General features: G+C 28.3%; 2 protein-coding genes across 2 annotated transcripts; both read right to left on the bottom strand.

The window, feature by feature from the left end:
* Nucleotides 1-3,088: 3,088 nt before the first annotated feature.
* LOC114179739 (Leucine-rich repeat (LRR) family protein) lies at nt 3,089-5,593 on the bottom strand. The gene is made up of 3 exons (XM_028066164.2): nt 4,788-5,593; nt 4,236-4,507; nt 3,089-4,110 (listed from the first exon to the last, which is right to left on the bottom strand). The coding sequence occupies exons 1-3, from the start codon at nt 5,099-5,101 to the stop codon at nt 3,284-3,286; spliced, it is 1,413 nt and encodes a 470-aa protein (XP_027921965.2). The 5' UTR covers nt 5,102-5,593; the 3' UTR covers nt 3,089-3,283.
* Nucleotides 5,101-6,107, bottom strand: LOC146887930 (putative disease resistance protein At5g66900). The gene is made up of 2 exons (XM_085670468.1): nt 5,927-6,107; nt 5,101-5,558 (listed from the first exon to the last, which is right to left on the bottom strand). Exons 1-2 carry the CDS (start codon nt 6,105-6,107, stop codon nt 5,101-5,103), a joined length of 639 nt encoding a protein of 212 aa, XP_085526594.1.
* Nucleotides 6,108-19,533: the final 13,426 nt, after the last annotated feature.

Here is a 19,533-nt window from a genome sequence, read left to right as displayed (position 1 = left end):
TGTTAAAATAGATATATTTATTAAGTTACCATAATACCCTTGTGTAAAAAAAGAGAATGATTTTGTAATTTGATGTTATAAAAATAATTATAATTAATTAATACGAATTAAAAAAAATATTAAAATTATATAAAATTTTAAAATAAAAAAAAATTAAATTTTTATGAATGTAAAAAAATTACACAATTAAATTTTTTAAAAAATTATATAATTAAATTTTAAACTAAAGTTAAATAATGTTAAAAAAAAGTTAAAAAAATAAAAAAAAGTCAAAAGAAGTAAAGAAAAAGGTCAAAAAAAAAAAAAACCAACGACACCGGTGTCGTAACCAGTGTTGCCCCCTTTGAAAACAAGGCACCGGTTATGTAACCGGTGTCGTCCCTCTCTCTTCTCAGCACAATATCGATGCCCACACCGGTGCCATCCCAACCTCACGCAACAACACAACACCTCACCACCACTAGAAGACATTGGTGCCTCACTCACCACCCTCACCTGCCAGTGCCATCCACTCACCACCCCAACACCTGCCACGCCCCCTGCAACACCACTCACAACACTGGTGCCCACACCGGTGCCATCCCAACCTCACGCAACAATGACACAGGTGCCTCGCTCACCACCCCTCACCTGCCAGTGCCATCTATCACCACCCCAACACACCGGTGCGCCACTCCACCTCCAACACTACTCACGCCACCACCCTACAACACCAATCACAGCCCGACCGCAACACCTCTCACGCAATATTGTACTGCGTGTGAAATGAAAAGCGAGGGCAATATGGTAATTTGCTCATAATACTTGCTAATCTTCTCCTTGGATGGTGGATGAAAAAAATTGTGGATCCCTCAAATTCGTCGTCGCTTATCCGTCCAAATCAATGCAATGGAACACAACTATATTCATCAATCCGCGCTCAGTTATTCCTGTGAACAGTTTAATCCACCCAAGAGAATAGGTCCTTAATGTGTAAAAATTACATTTTTTTTGTTTGACAGTAAGGTAAAGATGTGTCAAACGATGTAAATAATGTAAATGTTAATATGAAACATGTTTGGATATGTAAAAAATGTTAACGTCATTCAGTCAGAAAGACTACGCATTCATTTTCTAAAGTTTGAGAAGTAAAATATATCACAATTTTAGACATAGACGAATTCCAATTTGAAGTTAAAGTTCATAGACTAAAAACATATTTAATTCTGTATTATATTATTATCATTGTTAAAATTGAAGATTTAAATATGTAAATTATTTGCCATACAAAACTAAGTAGTTTCTTTGGTTAATTATGTTTTTCGTCCTTCAAGTGTTGAACGATTTTGGTTTTCGTCCCCCATCCAAAGGTTGATCTATTTAGGTCCCTCACGTTTCAATCGCATGGAATTAGTCCTCAATTTTAAACACCGTTATTTTTAATTGACACCTAACAAACTTTTCAATTTGAACTCGTCATATCTTCATGTAGGTACTTGAAAATTTTATGTCAGGTGTCAATTAAAACTAATAGACGTTTAAAATTGAAGACCAATTCTATGCAATTCAAAACGTAAGGAACCTAAATAGATCAATCTTTAGATGGAGGACGAAAACTAGAATTATTCAATACTTGATGGACGAAAAACATAATTAACCCTAATTTATTTAAAGAATTCTTTATTTGTTTTGAGAATTTTAAGAAAACTAATTTGTACTTATTTTGAGTTTTATCTCCCTTTTTTCGTTCTATAAATGTTAAGAGAGTGCTGGTCTAACTAAACTTTGAGTTAAGTGTTTATAAGGTAGGAGTGGAAGAGATAAATTTCAAAAGGTATTTAATTGATGAAAATGTTTATTAACTAATAATTTAGTTATAAATGTTATACTCTTTGTCTCGTAACAAGTGTGGTTGAATAATAAAAAGCAAGTGCTATTTTATCTTTTTAATATAAGAATAATGATAATAATTAATTTTCATTATATTTTTAATTTTGTCCTTTAATAAATAACTGTTTGTTTAAATTAAATAACTATTTTACTTTTTTAATTTTTAAGTAACCATTATTTTATATTTAATTCTTTCATTTGTTTATTTTTTAAATTAATTATTTTTAAACTAAAATAAGTATCTTCAATAAAAAATATTATCTACAAAATAAATAAATAAATATTTAAAATAAAATTTAAAAAATTATTTATATTTATTTTTAAAATTAAAAGAATGAACATAAATATACATAACACCTCTTTTTTCATTAATTGTTAGTATTTTCAAAAAATATAGACTTATTGAGATTAAAAAAAATCTTAAAATCTATTTGAGATTTTGATAAAAAAACGTGGACCAATAAAGTATTTTAACCAAATATATATATTGATGTCCATTAATTTTAATATTTTAAAATATATTATTTTTTTAATATATTAAAAATAAGTAAAAAGTGGCACAAAATAAAAAAAACTCAACCTAGGTCTACCAAATAGCATTCATAAATTTACAACTAAGAATAAATACGCATCTAACAGCTCATCACATTAATATTTTAATAATATATGTTTTAATTTTAAAATTCAAATATTAATTATTATATATTATAATATTTTTAAAGTACAGTTATAAGCATCTTGTTTGACCATTCTTAGAACCACTACGTGTAGGAGCCTATCACCTTTTACAACAAGATTAAATTCACATTTTAAATAATAATTTAAATTTAGGATAAGAGAAGACAAATTGAAAAAAAAAAAATTGACAAATTAGACTTGTCACATATTAGTTTGCTAAGTTTGTTTAAGAGTAGTGTGTTGAGGTTGTTTAAGATTGGACACTAATTCAACATTGTACTAAAATTAAATTCATATTTTTTAACCTTAAACTTTTTAAAACGAAAAAAATAATTTTATGATAATTTATAAATGTAATTTATTTTTCATATTATTTTATTACAATAGTTTCTAACTAATTGATAGTGTAAACATACCATGAGCTATGAGCCGATTATTAATGAGTAAGCTAACACATATGAATAATGTTTAAAGAAGGGAAAATACTAGCTACCAAAGTTACAGTCAAACATTAACACTATACAAAAATATACAGCTATCATTCGCAAACATTAACACTTTACATAATTACATAATATGGAGGCAGTCAACCTAAGCAAAAACAATTACCATAGATATAGAACTTTCCTTTTCCCATCATATTCCAATGTGCAAACGTAGCCATGTTTCATTCCTTTACTTTCTGGTGTGGTTAAACACAACGTGCAGATATAATGACAACTGCATGAACAAGGTATTAGGAGTGAATTGCATGAAGCCAATTCAAGTTAACATCAAGTTGGGGAATATCTATATTTAGATTGGGAAGCATGTGCTTGAAAGGTTCCCATGAAGCAGCCGTCTCTTCATCACACACCACTTCCTTTAAATTCTTGAGATTGACGATTGAGTGTGGCAATTCACATCTTGCACAACTAGTCATGTACAAATTTCTAAGATTACATAAATTGCCGAAGTCCTCTGGTAAATTACGAAGGCTGATGCAGTTTGAGATGTCCATATGTCTTAGATTTGAAAGTCTTACAATAGAATTTGGTATCCCTTCCAAATCAGTACAAGAACTCAGCCTTAGGAGTTTCAAATTCACCAAGCTTCCAATTTCTTGAGGCAATTCAGAAAGCTTATGGCAATTACTGATACTCAGCATCTTCAAGGAGGTGATATTACACAGCCCCGTAGGCAATCTAACCATATCTTTGCTATACTCAATATTCAACTCCTCTAGATTTGGAAAAGCATCTGAGATCAGCATGTCACTGTTTTCGAAAGCCTGTCTAGTATCACACATGTACAGTGATAACTTTTTAAGATTCTTTAACATGACAAAGGAAGGAATGAAAATCCTCTCTAGCCTGATTCGTTTTAGGTTGTTTAATGAGCCAAGTACCTCAAAATTGATCATTTCACAAGGACGGAAACCATGCTTCATGACTATCAGAACTTTTAGTATACTCATCTTTTTCAGTAACTTTGGAAAGGAGTACCGATTAGTTCGAAGATTTAAAATCAGAACCTCAGCTTGAGCTGGTAGTAGGTTGGAGCAATATGAAGTGAATGTTTCGTCTGCAAAAGCAACCCATATGGTGTTAATGGTAGAAGAGTAACAAATGGTAGATCATAGGGGTTTTCTCTTTACCATTATTAGTTTGAAAGTAAATGTCTACAGTTCAGAGAAAGGTATAACTAACCGGTTGATATAGACAATGTCCTCGTACGAATCTGTCGGTGTTTTTGTTCAATGCACCATCCAAAAATATTTGAGCATAAGCGGATCATAACGCCTTGCTGTTTCTCCCTAAGCCACCCTTCAGGTTTATTGTCATCCATGCCAATCATCAGTCTTTTTCTCTGTTCAGTTTGTTCTTGCGTGCTTTGATAAATTGCCAAGTCTCTTAGAATATCATGCAAGATGACATAACGATTATTGTAGTAGTAACTGTCTGTGTCACTTGTACTTTTCCTGATAAAAATAGCACAAACAGTTATTGTATTTTTCACAGTTATTGTAGTATAGTATCTCTCTATGATAGATTACTTACAAATTCTACTTCTGATCTCAAAGTAGTTCATACCAAGAAATGCAGAGTTACACAATGCAAAAGATTTAAATTCTCAATTTAATTGGTACCTTTGGAATAATTGGTAAGGAATCAACTTTTCCTTTCATGAGCTAACAAGCTATTGAATTATTTGGTGTATAGAGTCTATTAGGATGAAATATAAGTTGTCATTGACTGTACCTTGTTACTAAGACATTAACCAAATTCATGGAGTCCAATTTGTTGAGAATGGCCATTACTTGCATGCCATTGTTATCTAGTCCATACAACTCTACCCAGATATCAACGAGAGCAGCAACAGGAATTCTTTGGTGTTCAGGAAATAAAGCCAAGTCCTTGAAGCACTCTTTGATGATGGAATTATCTTCCAAGACATCTAAGATCTTTTGTAGGGATGTAAGTAAATCAATGTTGAAATCAAGTATCGAATGACCTTGAGACAATTCCTCTACCATCTTTTGCCACAATTCAATAGGTCGATTACAAGAATTCATTAGGTGCCCCAGCTGCAAATGTTCAAGAATGGGGTTACTTGTGTAAAAAGCACCTTTTGGAGAAGATCTTCGTCAGGAATAATTGAACTGCTTTTTTTCAAGAGAGCATGGTGACGAAAAAGGGTTATTGCATCTTCATGAACAAGCGGTTTTAAGATGAATGGAGAGCCAAATATAGGAAATGCAACCCTTGAAGTCACTAAAATTTTATAATCTGATATCTGTACTCTAAATTTCTCAACTATGGCTTCTGTGCTAGGCCAGACATCATCCAGGACCAACAACACAGGACCTGCATCAGTTTTCCTTAGCAAAAGTCCCAATTGATTAACTGCGTCTTCATCGCTTTGAAACTCTGGCACTTGGTCTCCACAATGTTCAAATAGTCTTTCTACAATAATCTTCAATTTGGGAGACTTGGAGAAGGTGATAAATAATATATTTCCCTTGAATTTACCTAGACAAACCACAGAGATTAGTGAGCCCGGGGATTCTTTCTAGAGCAATCTTAAAATGTGCATGCACTGCAACAAAACAAATGACCATATTTAATGTTTTACAAAAAGAAAAAGAAAATAACTAACACTCATGATCAAAGAAAATGCTTCTCCATGTTCGATAAGGATGTGCAAAAGTAAGACATAACATAACTATCAGTGCTCAGTAAGATTGAGCTCTGCTTTAAAATAGATATGTCTACACTACAGAAATATATCTGTAACATCTGAAGTTTTTCAACTCTTCAATGCATACAACAATTTTTAATTTCTTGTTACTTTCTGAGTAAATCCTAAAGAAGAAGAACCAAAAAGTGTTATGGCTTACCCATGACTTGTTGATCCCAACAAAGTTTTGTAGCCAGAGTGGTTTTACCAGATCCTCCAAAACCAGTCAACACAATAATGGACGCAGGTTCATTGAGAAGCTCCATCTTCAACTTGCTAAATGGAACATCCAACCCAACAGTGAATTCTGGCTCTTCGGGAACACCAAAAGGACGCTTCATTGCTTTTGCCAACTCCTCAAAGAATAACCAACTTTTCAGTCCTTTAAATCAAACAAGGATGAGTTGTGAGAATTAAATAAAAGCTGAGAAACTCAAATATATAGTTTGTATCACGAAAACTGAAACAGACAATTCTATGTCTTTACAAAGAAAGCTAAAATTTCAACATATTATATATTTAATAAATTGAATATTTTTTAATTTCTTAAATAATTTATTTATTTATACTTACTTTGATTTAAATATCTGAAATATTTTCATATTTTATTTTATTTTAATATTCTTTTTCATAATATCGTGATAATATATCATATCAATTTGAGATATAATATATTGACACCCTTCAAAATTTATATTATCATTCTACAATTATTTGTATTAGTTTTTTATTACATAATTTGATTTATATTTTTATGAAATAATTTAATTTAATATTTTATTATTTTTCAGAGTTGATAAGAGAAAATGTGAGTCGTTTTTTCTAATATTTATCAGTAATGAACACTTATTATATGAAAACATTTATATATATATATATATATATATATATATATATATATATATATTGTAAAATTATTTTATGAAAAAATCAACACAAAAAAAAAATAGGAACAAATGTAGGGACCGTAGTTTTAATTTAACTTTCATTAATTATTATAAATTAGACTATTTATATTAAGTTTGATTTTTATATTTTACTACAGTAATTTGAAATTTTATACCTCAAAACATGTTTAATTAAAAAAAATAATGCGAAAAAGAAAGCTAAATTGAGTAAGAAACCCTTATAGACTATTTTTATAAATCGACCTAATAAAGGTTTTTTTTATGTTTTATAAATTTAATTTTTTTTATTCTTTTTTTTATTTTAGTTTAAAATTGTTTATTTAACTAGACAATTTTTTTTCAACCTTCTCAAGCAATTGTCATTTTATCATTACCTCTTTACATAATTTCTTAAATATTACCTCTTTTACCCCTTATTCTTTTCATATTTAAATTTTTAAAAAGAAATTTTATGTATAAAAATAGTTTTATATCATAGTAAATTGTTCATTTTAAATTTAAAATATAGTTTACATATAAGAAATTGAGGAAAATTAATTATTGTAAAACTGTTGGAGGTACCATCCGATTTTCATTTTTGACACATAAATTGTATTTTGTGAGACTTTACTTATCTTTTAGCAAATCAAATCAGTCTACATCAAAGTTTTAGGATGTACTCTAAAGAATTTTTTGGTGCTGTCCAATGTTGAACACTAAAAATAGTTATGTGGTATTTTAAATATTTTTTTAATATACTTTTAAATTTCAAAATTAATAATTATCAAATTGTTTTGGAGATATAATAAAAAAAACAGCACAAAAAAATAAAAAAATAAACAGAGAATCCAAATTCTTTTAGACAATGATTATATTGATGATATTCATTATAATACAGTATTGCATTGAAAAGTCAAGCATAAGAGATTAAATACGATGAAAATGAAGTTAATAAAGATATACTATTATTGTAGTACAGGGATGACAGTTACTTACAACTATATACGTATGCACCTTAATTTGAAACAACGAGCGCGATGCTTCCTATGGATGTTTTCCTAATCAAAGCTACAACGTAGTACAATGAAGATCTCCAACACAAAGATTATTAGAACCCTAAAACCAGATATTTATATAGTCATGGTCCTGGACCATAATTTTGTATTACTTTACGCGTTTTTTACTCTTTCTTTGAAACCATGCATGATATATAAAATTGATAAGGCCAAACATCATTCGTTGCATAAATATTCACTTACTTCTCGTTTTATGCAAAGTACTTGCGTGGAAAATTTCATTCTTACGCATGTATATACGAGGAATAATGGAAGTTATTACATTAACTTCGTTAGTTACAAATTAACTGTCATAGCTTTGTCAACTTCTGCAAATTCATTCCTTGTTTGGTAAGAATGGAATTTCGTGGGAAAGAAGAAAAAATATACTAATATGTTTCTGATTCAAGGTTTAGTACATAAGCATAGGAAATATAAACATTATGTGTGCCACTTAAACATTCTGTTTAAGTATGATTAAAAAATATTCATAACAACTCTTCAGAAATTTCAAATCAATATAGAAGGGAATTTGAAAACGTCCATCTGCACGTTGTGGAGTGGAAATATAAATAAATAAAAAGTAGAAGTAGAATTTCTGAAATGAATATGTTGTTTATGTCATCAAATACGTGTTTGTGCTGATTTGTCTCAGAAAAACGGTCAACTTGTAAACTATATGTTCACAGTACACATTGGAAACTTGTGGTGCAGAGAAAGCTTGGAAAAACACTAGAATGTCTGAATTATATGGGGCATTATATTCCCACTTCCTTGGAAATAGCTTGGAATTGGGATGTGAGAAAAGCCTCATTTATTGAGAGTGATTCATTGAAATTCCAATGCATGTCTTACAACCAAACATAAACTCCAAGGAAAATTTTTTAATAAACATTTCAGAAGAAAAATGTTCCCAAGAGTCTTCATCCGTCGAAACATATTGAATATTTATTTTATTTTATTATTGGTTAAGCAATATATTATTGAATATAATTATGGTCATATTCATAAATATTTCTAGTCATTATATTTTAATTTGCGTTGGCTTCATAAATTAATAAAAAAATATGAGTTTTCTTGTCGTAAAACTTATCATAAATCAATAATTAAATTTTGAAAATAATTTTGTTTTGATGTTTCCTACTTAAAATCTAACATAATGAGAAAGTTAGAATCATATTGGGGCTTTTTATAAAATTTGTGTATTGGAAGATTTTAATTAAATTTAACACCACGGATTAATAAGGATATTTTATTCATACATATGAATAATAAAGCATCATGTTTAAATTATCCCATCTTGTATTATAGAAAATAATAATTGTGACAACTCTTTATGATTGAAAAGAAAAATCGGCAAATAATTTAAATGATCTGAATTAATGTATGAAATTAATAAGTGTCACCTTCCCAAAATAAATTCGCGGTGTCAATTAGCACACTTAGATATGTTAAATTAATTTATTGGATTAGGCATATGATTTCAAAAAAGTTAATTTTAAGGTTATTAAAAAAAATTATCAGCAATATATATAAATATTATATATATATATATATATATAAAAGGATATAAAAAAGTTCGTACACGGATATTTGCATATAAAAAACCTGTCATGGATAACAAATGAATATTGTAAATGGATACCGTGGGTAACCGATACAAATATTTTTTATATTTGTACGTTAATAGAGCGAGTACGAGTATCATAGCATTCGTACTTGTGAATACTCGTACCCGTTATACTATAATCTAAATTAAAAAAAATTTATAAAATATGATTAAAACATTAACACATTAATTTTGAATAGGTTATTTTTTATCAATTAATTTTAAAAAATATTCATTTATTTGTAAACTGTCATTCAACATTTATTTGCACTTTGTTTGAAATTTATGAATATTATGTATTGTATTTTTATTTGAATTTATGGTTAAATTGTGGTATTAAATATTATTTTTTTTTCTTTTGAAAATACTTGCGGGTACATATGAATATCCGTAGATATAGAAAAATATGTGAATATCTGTATAACAAATATTCGCACAAATATAAGTATAGGTATGTGACAGATAGGATACGAAAAAACTACTATTTATATTATACCTGCCCCATTAACATCCATATATATATATATATATATATATATATATATATATATATGAAAACATTCGGAGTGTTCCAACCCAAATACAAAATTATATACAATGTTTTTCAATCCTGACAAATGATATTCATAATTTTTCATCTTTCTTAATAAATTAATTATGCAAGTTATCCTCTCTCATAACGCGCTTACTTCGTTGTCCATTATCTTATACTATGTCCATGTACTACTTATTCAACAAGATTTCATAAAACCCATATTTGTTTTAGAAACGAGATTCAAGAATACTAAATTAACCATTTTCAATATAAAACTAGCTGTAAATAAAATGAGATAATCTAAATTAGCATGATCAGAAATCATAAGTTTAATATGATAATATGACTAAATTAATAACGAGAATAATTGATAATTATAAGGAGACTTTCATTTTATAAAATTATATAATATCTTTTAGAAATCTCAGTTTTTGAATATTATAATGATGAATATTATTCCTAACAACATTTGAAAACGTGTATGGGAAAAAAAGTAAAAATGACTTTCGTTAACAAGGAAAAATGGTATGAAAGTGATTTAGAAAACTCTTTGTATTAGAAAGACTTTCAAAATTTCTAGGCTAAAAAAATGTCTGTTGTATTAAAAACTGTCAAAAATCCGAACTCAATAGAAACCAAGGATTACTAATGCCAAGGAGACAGCCATATAGGCCTTTATTTGGTGCAAATAAGAAAGCCTTCATTTCACTGCATGCACTGCATGCATGCATGCATGCATGCTTGGCCTTAAATTTATACACGTTTATTCCTTTTTTTCACGATATTGTCCTTGAAATGTTCAACATCTGTTAATTCAGGAGCTTTTTTTATTGTTCGGAATCACTCTACTCTTTCGGATAGGCTACGCGCTCTGTAAGCAATATTTAATAAGATTGCTTTGCCTGCAATCACAGCTGAAATTTAATAATTGCTTTTGATATGCTTTTCCTGAAATTTCATCCATTTATTTCAAATTCGATCTTAAATCATGGAAACCTAGTTCAATATTACGGGAATCAATTGTATATCACCGGCTTACCAGACTAATAATTTTAGGAGCACAAAATTGTATTTTTTTTAGAAAATATTAATCGAATAATACTATTATTAATAATCAAAATATGAAATAATATAATAATAATTATTAGAGTAATAATAATATCAATATATATATATATATATATAAATTAACGAATATTAATAAGAATATAATGATAATAGATAAAAAAATAAATAAGAAAAGAGTAAAAACATCCTGTGTTGAGGCACATAGACATAGCACTATAAAAAGCATCTATTATATAGGGCAAAACAAAATTATATAGGTTTCTTTTCTAAGATATAACAACCGTATGATTATTATTAATCGAGTGTATTAGAGAATCTCTGAACCTTATGAACACCAATGTCCTAAAACAATAAAAAATAATACATCAGTTCTAATGTTTGTTGTTATTTATTCTAAAAAAACAATGAAGTATATATAAGTAATAGAGAACAACTTGAGAGTCAAAGATAATAAATCGATTAAATAAAATAGTCTATAAAAATATTAGTAACAATATGATAATATTTTAATTATATATTTTTTAAATTATATTAAATATTTCTAACATTTTCAAATAAAAAGTAATTTTAATATCTAATTTTTATGTAAAGTTGTTATAAACTTATTTATATATGGTTACAAGATAACATGGGTGAATTTATATTAATGTACCATTCATGGGCGAGCATTATGGGAGTTGGGGGATGTGGATTCTTTCAAACTTTAAACTTTTTGGATTTTTATTTCTTTTATAAAATACTCAATTTAATATTAATAAATAATAAAATATAAAAAGAATAAAATTATTAAAAAAATATTTTTTCTTATCCTTTTATCTTTTGAATTATTTAGGGTTTTTGTCTATTTCTCATTCTTTCATATACTTTACTTTCTCGCCTGTACCATTTCATTTTTGAAGAAATAATGATAATTCTATTTTTATACTGAAAAATCACTTTCATAGTACAATATTTTGTTTATTTCATAATTATGATTATTTTGTATAATAATTTTTTTATGAATGCAAGAGAAAAATTAATTACTATCTATTTTTTTATAATTCGTTTTTAATTCTAATAATTTATTTTTTAAATTTAAACTATTTTTTCAATATATATATTAATAAAGAATAAAAGAATAAATTTATATTTAAAAAATGATAAAAGCGAGCTTACATGTGAGGATAAAAACAATAAAAATTACAAGAGCTTATTTGAAACGAAGTTTATATAAATATAATTTCAAAACTATTATTTGTTTTAAGAAAAAAACGTCTAAAGATATTTAAATATTAAATTATGTAATTTGTGATTAAATATTAAATATATAAATTAGATAAATTTTGAGTATAATATTTTTAAATAAGTTCATGTTAGACATGTAAAATTCAAAATTTTTTGAGAAGGTCATTCATCCTAATACGTACTTCTGTCCAAAAACGTTTAACTACGATGTTTTGATAAGATCCAATACATAAAAAATTAATGATCAAGATCCGAATAGTAATACTTTTATCTTTATTTTAAGTATGAATAAATAATTAAAAAGTTTAAAAACAATTTTTGCTGTTATAAATTATAAAGAAAAACATGTTAAAAATATTGAAACGCATTCACACATGCTAATGACAGTAATGTTTTCTTCTTTATATATATATATATATATATATATATATATATATATATATATATATATATATATATATATATATATATATATAAAGGCTGAAGGAATTGATCATACTATTGGTAGCATATATTATTGAAAGTATTGTACATTGACTGAAGAAACTAAAAGAGGAAAGTTTGAAGAAATATCGAGATGACGTATAAGAGAGATATACCCATAGTTTGTAAGAGAAAGGTGTTGCAACTCCATTAGTTGCTTCAGCGGAGGGCAACTCCAGAAAGGTGATCGACAACAACGACAACACATAAAATGTTATATTATGGATAAATATCATATAAAATATATGCGTAACCATTAAGGGATAGAGTTGTGAAACATAAATTTATGAAAGAATTGCACCCACGATGAGTAAGGTCCTCATTCAACAAGGCTATATATATATATATATATATATATATATATATATATATATATATATATATATATATATATATATATATATATATATATATATATATATATATATGGATGAGTATTTTCAGGTTGCGTAAAATGATTTTTAAAATACTAATATTAGTCTATTTTAAAGACATAGGAGAGGATAAAACCAAAAAGTCACAAAAAATCTAGACTTCAATTGTCAATGATTTAAGTATTTATGTTTGTAGGTGTTTATGTTTCTGACCACATGTTTGTCTAGGTGCTTATAATAGTGTGTAAATAGTAACACTATATATATATAACTGAGTTGGTTGAACCAATCAAACCAAATTATAATAGTCTCAATATCAATTTATTTATTTAAATAGTCATATTTGATATTATATAATTTTATATTTACAGACGTCTAGGGCACGTACTTCGTCTAATAACCTTGTATAATAGTAGTGTACACATAAATCTTTGTACGATAAATTTGTTTTTAGATAGGCGATATGATATATAGTCTTTGGTTGTTAATCCATCTCATTTCTATCATACAATGATTTTACTATATGTTTTAAAAAAATTAATATACAATTCAACCATTCATTATTATGTGTTTGATTTATTTTTCATAATATTTATATTTATGTTTTATTTTTAAAATATTCATAATTGATTTGATGATATGTGAATTTTAAGACAAAATTATATAATAAAATGAAAATAAATATTTTGATAGAATATTTAATTACTTTAATTTGAAAATAATTTTGAGAAAGCTCAATGAAAAATTTCAAAACAAATATGCTAAATAAAAAAACATCAAAAATTTATTCATAACTCTTACAATTTTAATAGTTATATTTGATATATTTAATATTTACATCTGTTTTTTTTAAGTGACTACTAAGCACCCTTGTTAAATGTAGAATATTTGTCTAATAAACTCGTAGTTAGACACACTATATGATATGTAGTTTTCAACGTTACAACTAATTTGTCAATGAGAACTCCATTTAGCTTACATGAGAATGTTCTTCCCATTTATTGTATAAAAAAATTAATACACAATAATAATGTACATTATATTCGTTCAAGCGCAGTTTATATATATATATATATATATATATATATATATATATATATATATATATATATATTATTTGATACACTCTTAGTTTAGATGGACAATAAAATAAAATTAATACAAAATAATAATGTATATTTAGGGGTGTCAAAGTGAGCCAACGGGTTGGCTCACCACATATTAAGCTAAAAAGGACCATCTACGGAATTATTTCTTTTTGCAATCTATTTTTGTTACTCGACCCACCACCTATTGGTGGGTTAGTGGGTTGGTGGATTGACTCCACTCGGTTTGAATCCGTTTAAACAGTGGATCAAGTGAGTCAGATTCAATTCAACCCACCTTTGAAAAAAATGAATTTTTTTTAACCCAACCTGATTTAAACCTATGATAAGCTAGATTGACTCACGAGTTAGAACGATATGTCTACATTATTGGTTCTGACACAATTTCTTCATATATATATATATATATATATATATATATATATATATATATATATATATATATATATATATATATATATATATATATATATATATATTATTTAATAAACTCTTGCTTAGACAAATGTAGAGCTGTCAAAACAGGTAATTCGGCCCGATCCAGCTCGACCCACCATGGGTTGATCACTTAGTGAGTTAATCCAACTCGGCTCACTTATTAACGAACCAAACAAAATTGAACTTGACCCGGCCTAACACGGGTTGGTGGGTTAAACGGGTTAACTCACGAGCTCACTTAATTAAAAAATATACATAATTTTTTTTATCAAAACTAAATTATAATTCTAATTAAAATCTAAATAAACTTTAATACAATCCAAATATAAATCAAAATCACAAAAATACAAATTATCAATGTAGTTGACTAAAAAAAATACCTAACATGACCCAAATACAAAACTCAACTTAACAAAAGACACTTGTGTGATCTTTTATTTGCGGGTTGGTGAGTCAACCTGGCTCATCACGAATTCAACCCGGATAAGCCGGGTTTTAGGTGAGTCGAGTAAAAAATCAACCCGTATTGAAATTTATAAAAAAATTTCAACCCAATTTAGTCTGAATTCATGGTGAGCGGGTTAACTCGCGGATTCAACCCATTTTGACGACTATTAACAAATGACAAGATATATAGTCTTTATCACACAAATATATTCATATATATGTGTTTTCTCTGTCATATTTAAATTGGTAGGTTTATTAATTCACAATATTATAATAATTCATTGTAGCTAAATTTAAGTGGCAAAAGTTTTTTGTGAGTTTAATTTTCATGTATTCATATAAATTTGTTATACTAACATTACTTAAAAATATACGATTTTTATTTATTTACTGTTATGGCCTATAAAAGGATTGATAATGTAAATCCCATTAGCATTCAGTTGCTTGAAAATAACAATCTATCTGTATAAAGTAGTTGGCAATTAAATGTAGCACCTGAGTAATGTGAGTTCAGATTCTCTACTGCACCTGAGTAACGTGAGTTTAGATTTTCTACTGGTTTTTTCGGTGTTATTCTCTGCTAAACATTAAAAATTATACTGATATTTTAAATATCTTTTTAATATATTTTAAAATGTCAAAATGAGTAGTAATCAGTGTATTATGAAGGCACAGTAGAGGAACAACACAAAAAAACCATTAGAGAATCCAAATTCGAGTAATGTAGTCTTGTGACATTTCTATAGCTTAGTTATTTCATTACTGCTCTGCTAAATCTTAACCTACATTCTATTAAAGGCATGCCATCCATGTCGAATTATTTTGATAGTTTCATTTTCTTAGTAGAGATAAAATACAACTAAACTTTTGTTTAATAACTTCTTTCTTCAAACAAGGACGTCACGTTTACTTCAAAAGAAACTTAAAAATATGGGGATGTACTTCAAATTTTGTAATCGAGGAAAGTGTTGAAGGCCGGTCGAATTTATCCATGTTTTGATTCTTAAAATACTCGAAGGGCAAAATATACAATAAATAAAATAAAATTGTTTTGGCTTTCTGTTTTGATCCAAGAATCACGCAATACATTGTTATACAAATAAATTGATGATATTCTCATAGGATGCGTCTAGGAATAATGGTTAGTAACATATTTTTTCTCCAAAACTGTAATAATATTTTTAGAGCTTCAAGTATTAACAGAATGTAAGGATCAGATGGTTGAAACCAGTTTTTCTGCAGCATTAACAAATGAAAGAATCAAATGACATTCAACAACTCCTTTCCCTGTTTTTCCCTGGACATGTTCTATAGGATTTTGTAAGAACAAGGCAAATATTGTCCCCTCCGGAACCAACTAGAACATAGATTTAGAACTAAAAACTATAATCCATTGTGAGAACCAAGCCGTATTTCTTCCCTTTACTTTCAACCACAACTTGCAAACGAAGAGAGAATTGTATGAAACAGATATTAATTAGGAGTGAATTGCATGAAGCCAATTCAAGTTTACATCAAGTGGAGGAACATCTATCTTCAGATTTGGAAGCATAGGTTTGAAAGGTTCCCATGAAAAAGCCGTCTCTTCATCGCATACCACCTCCTTTAAATTCTTAAGATTGATGATTGAGGATGGCAATTCACACCTTGCACAACTTCTCATGCACAGAATTCTCAGATTACATAGATTACCAAATTCCTCTGGTAAATTAGGAAGGTTTATGCAGTTTGAGATGTCCATATCCCTTAGATTTGAAAGCCTTCCAACAGAATTTGGTATCTCTTCCAAATCAGTACACGAGTTTAGCCTCAGAACTTTCAAATTCTCCAAGTTTCCAATTTCTTGAGGCAATGAAGAAAGCTTATGGCAGCTACTAATGCTTAGCATCTTCAAGGAGGTGATATTACACAGTCCCTTAGGCAATCCAACCATATCTTTGCTATACTCAATATTCAACTCCTCTAGATTTGGAAAAGCGTCTGAAATTGGCATGTTACTGTTTTCGAAAGCCTCGCGTGTATCACACAAGTAGAGGCTTAACTTTTTAAGATTCTTCAATGTGACAAAGGAAGAAGGAATGCAAATCCTCTCTACTTTCAAATCCTCGCGTGTATAACACATGTCAATCAAAGAAGGAACAAGCACCTTTTGGACATGATCTTCGTCAGGAATATTTGAACTTTCTCTTTCCAAGAAAGCATGGTTTCGGAAAAGGGTCGTTGCATCTTCAGGAACAAGAGGTTTTAGGACGAGTGAAGTGCCAAGTCTTGGAAGTGCAACCCTTGAAGTCACCACAATTTTATAATCTGATATCTGAAATTTAAGTTTCTCAACAACGGTTTCTGAGCCAGGCCAAACATCATCCAGGACTAACAACATTGGATTTGCATTAATTTTCCTCAGCAAAAGTACCAATTGGTCAATTGCATCTCCATCGCTTTGAAGCTCTGGCACTTGATATCCTAAGTGTTCCGATAGTCTTTCTACAATAATTTTCAACTTGGGCGCTTTTGAGAAGGTGACAAATAAAATATTTTCCTTGAACTTACCTAGAGAAAACCAAAGAGATTATAATTAGCCTCTGGTTCTTTCTACAATAATCTGAAACTTTTCATGTATTCCAGCAAAATAAGTAACCTCACTTAAGAAGAAATAAGAAGTTATTATGGTTCAATAGTAGAGAATAAAAACTGAGTAACGACCTACCTATGACTTGTTTATCCCAACAGATCATGGTGGCCAGAGTGGTTTTCCCCGATCCTCCCACACCGGTCAAAACCATTACGGACACACCTTCGCTCAGAACATTCATTTTCAACTTCTTCAATGCTTCATCCAACCCAACAGTGAATTCTGGCTTTTCAGGAATTCCAAATGGACGCTTCATTTGTTGTGCTGTCTCTTCCATGAATAACCAACTTTTCGAGTCCTTTCTGAAAACAACAAGGATCAAGTTGTAAGAATTAAGGAGAGAAACTCAACTTTGCTGCATAACTTTTTTTCATTATAATAACAAGAGCAAACATTGTATTCCAAACCCATGCCATGGGAAAGGCATAGCCTTTTCGTGTTAGCTTATTCTATTCTATTCATTTGCTATAATCATATATATTATTAACAAGAGAGCTGGTTAGGAAGAACTGGAAAACTCAATATTTGAAATATGCGACAGTTACACGATACCTTAATTGAAATATGCTTTCTATGAATATGTTTTCCTGTTTGTGAATGAGAGCTGCAAACGTACGAGGAGAGTCAAAATTTGAAATATATTCTGAACAAGTTCTTGTATGGTGAACTGCAGTTGAAAGGTTGGTTTGAATCGTAATGCACATATTTATATAGTAGCCATGCATGTCGTGTTAGTTCAATTGTCTTGATCTAATAACACGTAGCTATGCGTGTTTTACTTTTCCTTTGCCTCTACGAGAAAGACGAAAGACCATTCATTGCAAGCAAATGCAAAAACTTTAATTATTTTACGCATATTTTATAATATAATGGCTTTAAAAACTCACGTTCAAATGCTTTTCTTGTTTTACAAGAATGAAAACCATAGTATAATGTTACTTTCCTTTAGCTTAGACATGAAAAAGAAGTAAAATAATGACAAGATGGTTTCCCATTTAAGGTTTAATTACTATAATTGAGTAGTAATAAAATAACCTCTTGGTGTCAGAATTTGTTTTGGTAACTACGTCGTGATTTGGTGGTAATTGATTCCAACCGAGTTTACGTGTTCGTGCCATTCATCGTAGTTTCTTTCTCTCCCTCAATATTTGACGGTTGACCATTAATTCAAACAAAAATGTTATGGGTCCGCACGTCGATTCGCCGCGATAATTTAAAAGAATCACTTTTTGTCTTCATTTTTAAACCTTTAATAATTAAAAATTACAACAAAAATAATATATGGAAATGAGAAGTATTTTTTATATTATAATACACAACTATTTTTCATTTTTTCTGTAAAAAAAAGTAAACAACTATTTTTTATTATTAATATCTTTTTTTTTTTGTAAAAGAATAAACAACTATTTTTTATTATTAACATTTTTTTTGTAAATAAATAAAGATGAAAAATATAATGAAAAGAAATAAAGGATTATTGTTTAAATATAATTATTGAAAAATAATATCTAAAGGAATCTGATTTAAAATAGTTATTCTAATTTATATTTATATATTTGGAGTTTAAGGTAAATGAAAATCAAATGAAATACAAGTCAATGTGCCACAAATGTGCTCATTATACTAAAATATTATTTAGTAGTAAATTTTAGTGCAGACTAATTAGTGAGTTACTAATATGGAGGAATTGTTGGTGAAAATAATATGAGAAAGAACTAATGAATATTCAACAAAAGTATATGCATCCGCTAACGGGACATATATTTGTAGAATTCATGAGAAGGTTGCTATGAAGGGAATGAAATGCATAGAATCTGTATAACAAGTAACACTTATGATTCCTCTTTTTCTTATGCACGCTTATCCATGCTCCGTTTATATTTCAGATGAGACCTCTATGTACTGAAAA

Source organism: Vigna unguiculata, chromosome 3, assembly GCF_037176805.1.
Source record: "Vigna unguiculata cultivar grain cowpea cultivar isolate G323 ecotype 2 chromosome 3, ASM3717680v1, whole genome shotgun sequence".
Classification (NCBI taxonomy): domain Eukaryota; kingdom Viridiplantae; phylum Streptophyta; class Magnoliopsida; order Fabales; family Fabaceae; genus Vigna; species Vigna unguiculata.
This window is presented reverse-complemented; position numbering and strand designations above follow the sequence as displayed.

Coding starts and splice junctions, on each gene's coding strand:
- LOC146887930 (XM_085670468.1), bottom strand. CDS start 6,107: ATGAAGCGTCCTTTTGGTGTTCCCGAAGAGCCAGAATTCACTGTTGGG. Junction 5,559..5,926: donor TTGGGATCAACAAGTCATGG/GTAAGCCATAAC, acceptor TGGTTTGTCTAG/GTAAATTCAAGGGAAATATA.
- LOC114179739 (XM_028066164.2), bottom strand. CDS start 5,101: ATGAATTCTTGTAATCGACCTATTGAATTGTGGCAAAAGATGGTAGAG. Junction 4,508..4,787: donor GTTAATGTCTTAGTAACAAG/GTACAGTCAATG, acceptor TATTTTTATCAG/GAAAAGTACAAGTGACACAG. Junction 4,111..4,235: donor GACATTGTCTATATCAACCG/GTTAGTTATACC, acceptor TTGCTTTTGCAG/ACGAAACATTCACTTCATAT.